This window comes from Petaurus breviceps, unplaced genomic scaffold (assembly GCF_028583685.1).
Source record: "Petaurus breviceps papuanus isolate PSGF00001 unplaced genomic scaffold, PetGlider_PUasm1.0 90847, whole genome shotgun sequence".
NCBI classification, from domain to species: Eukaryota; Metazoa; Chordata; class Mammalia; order Diprotodontia; family Petauridae; genus Petaurus; species Petaurus breviceps.
This window is the reverse complement of record NW_027187360.1, coordinates 4,756,893-4,769,761: the sequence shown is the minus strand read 5'-3', so window position 1 is coordinate 4,769,761 and position 12,869 is coordinate 4,756,893. Positions and strand designations below refer to the sequence as shown.

The following is a 12,869-nucleotide window of genomic DNA, read 5'->3' as shown; positions in this document are numbered from 1 at the left end:
CAACAAATATTAAGTGCCCTGTGGTAGGCAAGGGGGAGGTTGAAGGTGAGGAGATAGCTTTTTTTTGTCTCTTCATATGCTCACACTCCCTGGTTGTGAAAATAACCTCTTCTTACTCTGAAATTTTCATAGAACCTCTTCCTCTCCTCTCCTCTCCTCTCCTCTCCTCTCCTCTCCTCTCTCTCCCCCTCCTTCTCTCTCTCTCTGTCCTCTCTCTCTCTCTCTGTCCTCTCTCTTTCCTCTCTCTCTCCTCTTTCTCTCTTTCTCTCCTCTCTCTGGCTGAGTTTTCTCAGCTGTAAAATAAAAATAATGATTGCATCTGCTTCACAAGATTGTTGGGAGGACCAAATGACATGATAATTGTAAAGTACTTAGCCCAGTGCGTGACACATAGTAGGCATTATATAAATGCTTATTCCATTCTCTTCTTTTCCTTCAGTGTTCTTATGATGCCTTAGGGTGCTTTTCTCCACATAACTTACTACTGTGAGCAAACAGAGAAGATTTTTTTTTTTAAGAAAGAAAAACATTTTCATTTCACTTCTTAGAATTCAGCCCTTCCTAGTGTCCTCATGGTCCTGGACTTAAGCAGAGGGAGACTGGAGGCAGGGGTGGATGCCTGTAATATTTCTGGTGTGATGCTGTCCTATGAATCTCCAGTCATTTCCCAGATGGGTGTTGGGGTGGAATGGGGAAGGGTGTGCTGTTTCTGAGACTTAGGGGACGGTGGTAAAGGAACAGAGATGGGCAGCCTGATGACTTGGTGCCTTGTGGGGCTTTGCAGGACATGTGCTTGATTGAAGCGGCCCTGGAAGTGCACCTGGGGGAATTTCACGTCAAGATGAAAGGTAACTAGGTGCTGTGCTTCAGGATAGGATTAAGGTAGAAGCTCACATTCCCCACCCCGACTAGATGTTCTTAATTGGCTATAATGAGTCAGGCTCCCCAAGGAGTAGTTGGGTGACCAGGAGGGGGAACTTTTGGGATGGCCAGAGTGCCTAGCAACCACCCTCAAGTCCTGTCCTGGGAATTCTCTTAGTTTGCCTTGATGGGAATTTGCCTACCATAGTACCATCTACTCCAGATGAGCAAGTGTCTGGGTTCCAGGTTCCACAAAGAAGCCAGCACACATAGCACAGTGGAGAGTCCACACTAGACTGCAGTTGGCTTACCCTGGGACCTGTCAGCAAGCTGCTCATTCCCTTTTCTCTTGGGCTTCTTGTCTTTACCTTCTAGCTTTGTTTTGGCTTCTATGGAAACTTTGCCTGGAATTAATTGAGAGGAGAGGTTGTCTTTTTTTCTTCTTGGATTCTTGCTGGGAGTCCCGTGGGTTGGATCTCTGGGTTGACCTGGTTGACCTTCTACCTTACTCCGTAAGGCTGGGTTGAAAAACATGAGCTGTTTTTGATTTATCCTTGTTTATAATAATATGTTGGGCAATTTCTTAAAATCAGTTATTCTCTTGGTGCCTGGGACTGTTTTACTGGCCATTTCTCAGAGTTCCGCCTCTTCTGCTCCCAGAAGGGACCTTTTATATAGATGAGGGAACTGAGGCCCAGAGAGGGGTGACTCACCTGAGGTCATATTGCTAGTTAGTGGCTAGAAGGGGTGGTAGGAGAACACCCACTTGAAGAAGGGGACTAACAAGTAAATATCTGTCTTCCAGGGCTGGTGGGGTATGCACGGCTATGTCCAGGAGACCAATATGAGGTAGGGAGAAGACAAAGTAAGTAACCTGTTTGCTTAGGTGACTAACGCAAAGATTATTCTCCTCCACCTAAGGAGTCATTTGACCACATGGATGTTTTCCTAGTTGTTCATATAGTCCAGATGCTCAGCTCCTGAAGAGAACAGCTGGTTACAAGAGTGGGGAAAGACCAACCCTAGTTCTGGTGTTTATTTTTAGACTTCAGCAGACACTGGTAGAAATGCTGGTGGGAGTCGGCATCTCAGCTGTGAAAGGGACCTCAGAGGCCATCTCGTTTAACCCATGGCTGAGCAGGAGCTCCCTTAGCGATGCTCTCAGAAGTTGGTCATCCAACCAGCATGTAAAGACCTCCAGCAATGGGGAACCAGCTGCTCCTGCTTGGGGATTACTTTAGTTGTTAGCTTCTCGTTGTCAGTCTGGAGTCTGCCTCTGTACCTTCTCCTCATTTCCAGCTCTGCCTTCTGGGGCAACACAGTTCTTCCACCCTGCAAGGACCTGAGGATGGCTGTGTTCTCCCCACGTCTCCTGTCTTCCAGTCTTTGTGCCCGTCTTTAGACAACGCGGGTTTTCATTTCCACCATATCATTCCTAAGAAGTGGCACCTGGTACTTCTCAGCACATTCAGTGTTATATTCCTCCTCTCCTGGGCAGTCATTGGAATTTTTTTCTCAATGAATAAATACTTTCTTTTTCTCTCATTCTTTCTAACTGAGAAGAAACCCCCCAAAATTCTTGTAACAAAAATGCAGAGTCAAGCAAAACACATTTGCCCATTGGCCACATGTGAAGAAGCACATCTCCTTCTGCTCCTTGAGTCCATTGCATCTCTAGGCTGGGGGGTGTGGGGGAGTACACATCATCACTGGTCCTCTGAAATCATGGCTGGTCATCACATTGCTCAGAATTCTTAAGGCTTTAAAAGTTGGTTGTGTTTACAGTGTTGTTGTTAGACATTGTTCTCCTAGTTCTGCATCAGCTCTGGGAGGTTATTTCTAGCTTGGATCTCTTTAACCACTCCCAAGAACAAATCAGAAAAGGTGCTGACGTGGCTCTCTCCCCCCTCCCCCCTCAGGTATTCATCCGCCTGGGTCGCCAGAGGTGGAAGCTTAAGGGCAAGATTGAGACTGATGATAGCCAGACCTGGGATGAAGAGGAGAAAGTGTTCATCCCCACCCTCCATGAGCACTTTGAAATCAAGGTAAGGTTGGTTGTGAGGGAGAAAGGAGGAGGGTCCCCAGAGCTGGTGAGCCACCTGGTTGTGAATTCACAGATGAGGCCTCTGTTTCCCAGCATCTTTGCTTCTCTTTTTTTTCCTGTGGTTCCTGTACCTATCTGGGAGGAGAGCCCTTGACTTTTAGTATGGCACAAGCAACCAAAGAGGCAACTTCCAGAGCTTTTGTGGACTGTGGTCTGAACTGTCTTTGGAAAGAATGGGAATGGCGGGGCAGCTAAGTGGTGCGGTGAATAGAGCACTGGTCCTGAAGTCAGGAGGACCTGAGTTCAAATTTGGCCTCAGACCTTCAACACAAAAACTAGCCGTGTGACCTTGGGCAAGTCACTTAACCCCAATTGCCCTCCAAAAAAAAAAGGCAAAAAAATGGGAATGAATACATCTACTCAGATGCCAAGGTCCAGAGCTTACAGCATAGCCCAATTGCCACCACCCTGGTGCAGGCCCTTTCTGTATTATAATGCCTGCTCTAGACATTTACTAACTGCTGTATGACCCTATGTGAATCACGTAATCTCTCTGCATTTCATTTTTCTCATCTGTAAAATGGGAGAGTTTGACTCCAGAACCTCTTTCAGACTGCTTTTCCTGAATTCAGTCTTTTTCTTCTCTAATTTCTTTCACAAGTTCCTGACAAGCAATCTTCTCTATGTAAAACAAACAAAAAACCCCCAAACCTTCTGTGGCCTAATAATAATAATAATAATAATAATAAATCACATTTACACAGTATTTGAAACTTGACAAAACACTTTCCTTTCAGTTCCATTAATTGCCTAAAACTGACATAAATCCCCAATTTTGGCATCTGAGGTCTTCTGATTTGTCTCTAACCTTACTTTTCTTATCTCCTACTCTTTGCTTTTGTAGGTTGTACATACCTTGGGTTACTCTGGTCCTGTTTTCCTTTAGAAGTCTTTCCTTTCCTTCAGGGCCCAAGTGGGATGTCACCTCCTCCAGGAAGCCTTCCCTGATATCTTTCCTTCTTCTACAAGTTGAAATGCTCTCTTTTATCTTCCTTTGGATCTCTTGTTTGTGCATCTCACATTCTCCCTTGTATTGGAGTTATTTAGGTACATTTCCCCTCCCCCCCCATTTATTAGCTTATAGATACTTTAAGAACAGTGTTTGAATGTTCCTAATGTTTTGTACATAAATAGATGCTTAATAGATGTATAGCAAGTAAGAATGAGAGTGAAGGACCCTTCAATTTGGCAGCATGTAGTTGGGAGTGGGATCCCCAAGGCCTGGCTTCAGGTCACCCTTCCTTCTCTCTTGCATGTGGGTTCTTGATCTGCTGCTCAGTCCCAGCCATGTCTGGGAGTGTGCCAAGGGACTAGGGCTGCTGGATATCCCCTACAGGTCATGGAGCTTCGAGGCCTGTCTACACTGCTGGTTGGTACAGTGACCTGTGAACTTGAGGACTTCTTCACTACTCGGCCCCAGACCATCGTTGTGGACATCACAGAACTGGGGACCATTAAGTTACAGCTGGAAGTTACCTGGAAGTGAGTATAACCCCTCCCACCCCGTCCCCTATCATCCCCACAAAAGAGTCCTTAAAATTCTCCATGGTTCCCAAGCAGTAAACTGAAGGCCTCTGTCTGTCCACAGAACGGACTCCTTGAACTAAAATCCCCCTGTGTGGCCTTCCTTGGATCCCAAGGTACCAGCCTCAAAAGGATTCTGAAAGCTTTCAACCCTGTGCCTCTGATGGGGTTTGGTGGCTCCCCCCTGTGGCCCTGTCACACATAGCAGCGCTACCTGCCATTTACTCTGGGGAAAGACACCTTCCGTTAGGAATGGTTCTGTTGATCGGGATGGGTGAGTGGGTAGCACACTCTCCCTCCCCCAGCTCCCAGCCTGTTTTACTTTGGGCAGAAGAGCATGGGATTCCAGCCTTGGCCAACTACCCCCAACCTCGTCTGCTACAGTCGAAAGACTGCGGAATGGTTCCACTCTGTGCAGGGGCAAGAACTTTCAGGAATGGGATACAAAGGATAGAATGAAAGGATGAAAAATCTCTTATTCTCCTTCTGCTCCTGCCCCCAGAGTCTTAGTCACTTATTCACAACTGATATGAAAAGGCAAAGGTCAGGCTAGACCTGACCTAATATACTTTAAAAACAACACAAAAAAGACATCCTGGTGTCGTGTGTGTGTGTGTGTCTTTGTGTCTTTGTGTCTTTTTGGTAATTTGCTGCTCAGTCTTTACTACCCTTTCTTGCTGGGGGAAGAGAGAAGTCTTTTCTCCTAAGTGAAGCTAGACTTCTGTGAAGCTAGCTGGAGGCTAGGCAGAGATCCCCCTAGGCAGAGACACTTGCCTGATGTACCTACCACAGACTGGTGAAGAAAGTGCATGCTGTGTCTCAGCTTGGACATAGGTATAGAGTCTAAGAGGAAAAGGGACCCTAGTGCTTTTCAGCTCTGTTTTGGAGGCCTCTGATTAGGTAGAGAAGTCCAGGAAGGGGAGGCATGGCATAGGGGGAAAATCTGGAAGTCTAGTAGATTCTAAGGTCAGTTGGAGTCAAGGGTGAAAGAGCAGCCAACACAAACGTGATTGTGGGGTGTACTGAGAGGCAGTGTCCAGTATTCCTGTACCCAGGTAAGTCCCATTGTACTTTGGTTCTTTTCATTTTGGGATGCCACATTTTAGAAGTGTCATTGATAAATTGGAATTTATCCTGGGAAAGTCACCCAGGACTGCAAAGAGACTAGAGGTCAGGCCATACAAAGATTTTGTGTGGGGATGTTTTAGCCAGAGGTATATGGGGTAGCTAATCTCCAAATACTTGAAAGGCAGGTGTGAAGAAGGAGGGATCAGTCTTCTGCTCAGTTCTAGTGAAACTAGAACCAAGGGGTAGGAATCATAGGGTGTTTTTTTATTTCGCTTTTTGGCTCGATGGAAGGAGAAAATTCCTAAAATTCCATTTCTGCTTTGGGAGGTAGTGGTTCTCCATCATTGCAGCTCTTTAGGCAGAGGGTAGATGACCATTATGGTTGCTGTATGAAGGATTCCTGTTTGGGAATAGGTTGGACTAGATGCCCACTGTCTGCAATCATTTTAATTTAACCGAAGTGTGGAGAAAAGTTATTACTTGCCCAAGATCACATTAGAGAAGTTAGTAGCAGGGCCACTGCCATCTTTCTTTTCCCTGCTCCCTTCCCAAGATCTTATGCTAATGTCTCCTATTTATAAAAGACCTAATGCTTCTTGAGGCATTTTGCTTGTGGATAGAGTGTTGGACTTGGAGTTGGAAAGATCTGAATTCAAATCCTGTCTCAGACATTCACTAGCTGGGTAACCATGGGCAAGTCTCTTAGTAGAAGGACAGGAATTTAAGAATACCTTGCAGGACTAAGCAGATTTTGGGGTCAGTTGATGAATCTGGTCCTTACAGAGTTAACCTCTTTCATTTGCAGTTTCCCCATCTGTAAAATGGGGGCAGTAATAGCACTTCATGGGGTTGTTGTCAGGATCAAATTGCTTTGCAACACTTAGAGTCATGGTGAAAAGTCATGCCCCCTGGGTAAGAGAAAGGTCAGGGAATGGCAGAATTTAGAGTTGGCTGGGGCCTTAGAGATGATTTGGTTATAGGTGACTAGGTGCTCAGGAAGGAATTTGGGAAGATCTGAGCTCAAATCTGGTCTCATGTGCTGACTAGCTGTGTGATCCTAGGCAAGTCACTTGATCTGTCTACCTCAGTTTCCTCATTTGTAAAATGGAGATGATAGCACCTCTCTCTCATGGTGGTTGCAAGGATCAAATGAGATGTTTGAAAAGCACTTTGCAAACCTTAAAGTACTATATAAATGCTAGTTATTATTTAGTTTGACCCTTTCATCTCACAGATGAAGGAACTAGGGCAGAGAGAAGTTAAAAGATTTGTCTAAGATAGTGGATTAATGTGCAGTCCTGATTGAAGTGGGTATTCATTGGATCAGTTTGCGATGGTCAAGAGATTTAATAAAATCTCAAAAGCATCTGGACAGGGCAAGAGGGAGAACCATGATGGGCCTTGGGCCCTGGCTTTACAGTTCACATGGGACAGCAGCAAGAAGGGTGGACTGAAGGGAGCATCATCCCCATCCTCAGTCTGCCTTCTTGGGTGTGGCTGTGACCCTCGTCTTACCCCCTGCCATAGCAGCTGCACCTGCTATGGTGATTCAGGAACATGGACATCACCCTAGCTGCGGATTATGGGAGGGCCAGGAGGGGCCACACCTGGCATTTACTCTCCTGTGCTGCAGCTGATTCTTTACAGCATTTATTCCTTTTTAGAGGAAAAAGGGCTGGAAACCATTCCTCCCTTTTCAGGACGACCTGAATTCAAATCTAGTCTCAGACACTCTAGCTGTGTGATTTTTGGCAAGTTGATTAACCTCAGTTTGCCTTAATCCACTGGAGAAGGAAATGGCAAGCCACTCACTGGAGTTTTTGCCAAGAAAACCCCATAATTTATGGTCCGTAGGGTCACAAAGAATTGGACACGACTGCACAGCAACAACAATATAGCTTTGAACTTAATTGAAAATCAGCACACAATTGGAGTCAGTATTTCATATAACACATTTCATATTTTCATAAACCATATGTGGAATTTCATATAATATACTGACTCCATGCATATACTTACATGCTATGTATGGGGAAGGTGACAATACAAAATAGCAGGATAATAAAAGTATATACATCTATTATTGGCAAATCACCTTTGAAATATGTCATGTGTGCATATGTGTGTGTATATATATGTGTGTGTGTGTCTGTGTCTGTATAGCCCTTAACTTTTTTGGGGGGTAAAGCTCCTAGATTATGGTACAAAAGTAAAAAATGAGAATGTTTATACATTGAGCCTATAGGAAATAGGGGCTTAGATTCCTACAACCGCCAAAAACTATAATCATGTGCTAGACATTGCTGAAAAATGCCCTTTTCTACATGTAACTCTTTATAACGAAATATTGATTCTGATAATATGTACTTTTCCTAGCACAGTAACCAAGAAATAGCCATAAACTGCAGGAGGGTTGGGGGGAGGGGCCAGGGAAGCTCGGGGGAAGAACTGCCCAGTCCAGCTGGGCCCTCTACCAGCAAGACATCTGCCGGGGAGGTGGGCTGCTCACTAGGCTGCTGACGACCCCCCATTCCACCACAAACTTTGTTGCTTTTCCATTTTTTTCAGCTCTCTCATCATCCACACTTGAGAGATTATTTTAGCATGTTCAGGAGTGAATTCATGAAAACTTTCCTCCTTTTTGCTGCTACAAACTAACACATGGTGTCTTTTTTTTTCTCTTCCATGCATAACTGAGAATGTGTGTGCTTACAAACAAGAGTGAAAATGAAGTTACTAATAAAATCGTATGAATGCTTGAAATCGCGAAAGTTAATTGCATGAATGTTGAGGATTGACTATGTATAGATACATGTGTATATGTATATATCTATGTTTTTCTATCTCTCTATCTGAAAGCTGACTGTGTAGATTTTCAGTGAGTAAGCTCAAAGAAGAAAGGCAGCTCAGCAGAATAGGTGGAGGGCTGGCCTTGGCATTAGGAATATCTGGGTTCGTGTCCTGCCTCTGACACATATGGCCTGCATCACAGCAAGTGCCCCCCAGGCAGCTGTCTAGGAACTTGAAGACCAACTGAAGATATGCATTAGTGGAGAGAGTTTCCATATCGGGAGTTCTTGACACAAATGAAACCAAAGGCCTGAGACAAAAAGTGATTGGTCCCGCGTGAGAGCTAGAAGGAGCCTTAAGAGTTCACCCTGACCAATGCCCTTTTACAGAAGAGAAAACTGGTTCCCAGAGATGATTTGCCCAAATGGTAGATGTCATGTATATTTCTCATTGTGTTGTCAGATGTTGCACCTTCCTGTCTCACACTAAACATTTATTCTTCCCTGTACTGGTCCAGGCAGTTGTGGCTCTGACCCCTTCACCTTTCTCTTCACTTGGTAAAAACTGCCCCAGCAACTTTTCATTGTTCAGTAAGCTTTTTTAACCCCCTCTATATTTTATGGTATCTCCCCCCACACTTTTTTTTTTTTTTTGCTTTACATTAGTTTTCTATAGCTTAATTTCCTTGCACATTAGTTACTTCCTGGCACTGAGGTCCAAGCCTCCCTCGAGTGTGTTCATGTCCCATCTCCATGCCTTTCCACTGGCCTGGAGGGATCTTTCCTTCCTCACTTTCACTCTTGGAATTCCTGGCTTCCCTCAAGATTCTGCTCTGTCAGCCACCTTGTGAGAGAGACCTTTCCTGTCTCTACCCCAGGTGCTGATGCCTCCTCCCCTACTATACCTTGAATAGTGTCTACTTTGTATGTGTCTGTTGATGCTCACATTGTCTCCCCATTAGAATATAAGCTCCTTGAGGGCAGAGATCATTTCAGTTTTGTCTTTACACTATCAGTGCTTAGCAGAGTGCCAGGCTTTTGAAAAGTGGACAGGTGTTTGCTTGTTGCTTGATTTGTAAGGCAGTTTCAGAAGGGTGCATACAAGACAGGAAGCGACCAATGTGGGCTGCAGTGTCCAGGAAGGCTTCCTGAGGAGGTGGACCTTGAGCTAGAGTCCTGGGAGGTGGCCCAGGGCTGGAGGAGGCTCAGCAGGGATGAGAAAGGCAGAGTGCCCCTGGTGCCCAGGATCCTGGATTGACAGGCACTGACACTAGTTTGGACCACTTGGACAGCTCTTTAGTCTCTCCCAGTGGGGGGGAAGGGAGTTCTATCTCAGAACCTGGCAGCAACAGGCAGAGTTCCCTCCCCAAAAGGCGTCCTGGCACCATGCCTCCCCCCCATAGCCACAGGCATAGCTCCTGGCATAGCCTCTGGCATTTGATCTGGCTGGCCCTAGAAACCAGCAGCTGTTGAAGCCACAGAGGCTGATTTGGGCTTGATGTAAAAGCCCCAGCCTTTGGGAGGGCTCTTGGGGAAAGCAGAATGTGGTTGTGGGTTGCTTTCAGTTGAGGATGTCTTCTCAAGTCTGTTGTAGAGGACATTTTTGTGAGTGTATGGGTTATAGATTCCATGCCACCAGAACTTTCTGGGAGGGCATAATGCCTGTCTGTTCTCATGGCACTCAGTAATTGTTCAGTCATGTCTGACTCGATATGACCCCATTTCAGAGTGGTGGGTTTTTGTTTTTGTTTTTTACAAAAATACTGGATTGGGGGGTGGCTAGGTGGCACAGTGAGTAGAGCACCGGCCCTGGAGTCAGGAGGACCTGGGTTCAGATCTGACCGCAGACACTTGACACACACACACAAAAAACTAGCTGTGTGACCTTGGGCATGTCATTTAACCCCAATTGCCCTCCCCTCTCCAAAAAGCAAAAATAAAAAAAACAAAAGATACTGGAATGGTTTGTCATTTCCTTCTCCAGCTTATTTTATAGATGAGGAACTGAGGCAAATAGGGGTAAGTGACTTGCCCAGGGTCACACAGTGCAAGCTTTGATCTGTAAAGCTGACTCCCCAGAGCAGGAGCACAGGGGTCCCCAAAAGCAATGGCACCTTTAAAAGAATAGAAGGGACTTTCCAGCAGACATCAAGGTGTGTGTGTGTGTGGCGGGGGGTGGGGGTAGGGGGTGGGTTGGTCTTCCTGGGCCAGAGTTGGCACTTTAAGGAAGTGAGACAAATACCTGGAGAGGTTAAAGAAGTAGCCATGTAGTTCAAACTAGACTGTGATTAGTGCCCAGGTACCAGGGGCCCTTAGCTGAACCTCTAAGGAAACCAGGGAAGTTGAATAGTTGAGAAACTGAGGCTTGGAGAGATGATCATTTATTTCTCTTTACTTTTTGGAGGTGTCATTGTTTGACAGAATGACCATGGGCATCTAGTAAAGCCTAAGGACTCCTAAGGATAAAGTATTTAAATGCACAAAATAAAATACATAAGATTAAAGAGGAAACCAAAGGTTATTGAAAATAATGATGTAATTTCTTTTTTTTTCCCATCCAAGTTAAAGAATTTTTTTCCCACTTCCCCAGCAGACTCTAGGGGTCTCAGGTTAAGAAGCTTGATCTAATTCCATCCCCTGATTTCCCTGTTTTATAGAAGGGAGATCTAGAGAAGGAAGTGACAGAGCTGGCCCGTTGCTCCCTGGTCTCCTTCTACTCTTTTCCACTAGTGGCCTCAGCTCTTGCACCAAGGGTTGCCTGTATTCAACTATGATATATTCAAGCTAAATGGTTTTCTTTCCCCATCCCAGGTCCGTTGGGAGAGAGTTATTTAGCTTTATCTTCTTCCCAGGTCCTACTGTGGAGGGTTAGTCTCTTCCTCATGTCCAGATTATTATTTATTTTTTTTTTGGGGGGGAAGCAGTTGGGGTTAAGTGAATTACCCAGGATCACGCAGCTAGTGAGTGTCTGAGGCTGGATTTGAGATCAGGTCAGTGCTCTATCCACTGTGCCACCTAGCTTGCCCCGTCATGTCTAGATTTTTCAGGCTCTTGGAAGCATGGGGCTATGGCCTCATGGCCCAGCAATTTTTTATCTTCCAACCAAGACCTGGTACTGAACTGACCTGAGCTTGACTGGCATGGGGCACGGGTAATGTGGGTTGCTATGAAATAGAAGGATCTGAACAAGAAGTTCATTTGTGGAGCCACCAGTTTCCGTTGCCTGGCATTTTGTCTTTGTATGGATATAGCAGCTTCATGTTTTTCTTTAAAAAACAATAAATTTTTATTGATAGATTTTGTTTTTATATCACCTATATTTCCTCCCTTTATCCTTTTCCCTTTCTACCTTCCCAGAGAACCATCCCATATAATGAAGAATTAAATTATTGCATAGTTTAAAAAAAACAATGAATACATTAAAAAAACTTAATTATATATAATATTCCATACCTATGGGATGACCCTCTCCCCACCTTTACAAAGGTGAGAAGGGAAATGTTTTCTTATGTCTCCTCTTTGGGTCAAAATTGTTTTTTGTAATTTTGCAACATTCATTTTCTTTTTTTTTTTTTAAGCAATCAGGGTTAAGTAACTTGCTCAAGGTTACACGGCCAGTTATTTCTGGGTGTGGTGCTAAGTATCAGAGCCCCGATTTGATTCCAGGTCATCCCTACTCTGGGGCCAGTGCTCTTACTCACCTGGCCTCCCCTTCAACATTTGTTTTCAATTGTTTGTGGTGTTTTTTTCTATTTTCATTCTTTTTAAAAATATATATTTATTTATTTTGTTAATTATTTCCCAATTACATGTAAAACAATTTTTAACAATCGTTTAAAAAAATTTTATGTTCCAAATTCTCTATCTCCTTCCCACCCTTTCACCTTCCTTGAGAGAGTAAGCAACCTATTTTTACTGTTAAAGTCATTGTGTATTTGATTTTCTTGGCTCTTACTCAGTTTGCATCAGTTCATGTAAGTCTTCTCATGTTTCTCAGTATTCATCATATTCATTGTTACAGTAGGGTAATATTCCTTTAATTTCATGTGCCATAGTTTATTTAGCTATTCTTCAGTTGATGGGTAGCTACTTTGTTTTTGTCTTTTTTGGAGGGGGGAAGGTAGGGCACTTGGGGTTAAGTGACTTGCCCAAGGTCACATAGCTAATAAGTGTTAAGTGTCTGAGGCTGGATTTGAACTTAGGTCCTCCTTACTCCAGAATCAGTGCTCTATTCTCTGTGCCACCTAGCTGCCCCAATGGGTAGCTACTTTGTTAACACAAAAGAGCAGCTTTTCTTTCTTTTTAAAAATAATTAAATTTTATATTTAATGAATTATTAAAAAATAGATTTTCTCTCCCATACTCTCATCACTACTGAAAAAAGGAGAAAAAACACCCAGTAAACAAATTCCCGCATTTATGTCTTTCTATATGTGACACTCTATCCACTGTACCACTTAGCTGCCCCCAAAAGACCTAATTATCTGGTAATCACATCTCTAAGGTAGACCAGTATTCCAACA

The 12,869-nt window shown here is 44.2% G+C and overlaps 1 protein-coding gene across 3 annotated transcripts in view; it reads left to right on the top strand.

The window, feature by feature from the left end:
• The window catches only part of RIPOR3 (RIPOR family member 3), a 53,366-nt gene that overhangs the window by 17,284 nt on the left and 23,213 nt on the right, over positions 1-12,869 (top strand). For all 3 annotated transcript variants that reach the window (XM_069072406.1, XM_069072405.1, XM_069072404.1), the window contains 4 exons: positions 785-848; positions 1,667-1,710; positions 2,781-2,906; positions 4,302-4,447. In XM_069072406.1, coding sequence (XP_068928507.1) covers positions 785-848; positions 1,667-1,710; positions 2,781-2,906; positions 4,302-4,447 — 380 coding nt within the window. The remainder of the gene's footprint in view (positions 1-784; positions 849-1,666; positions 1,711-2,780; positions 2,907-4,301; positions 4,448-12,869) is intronic.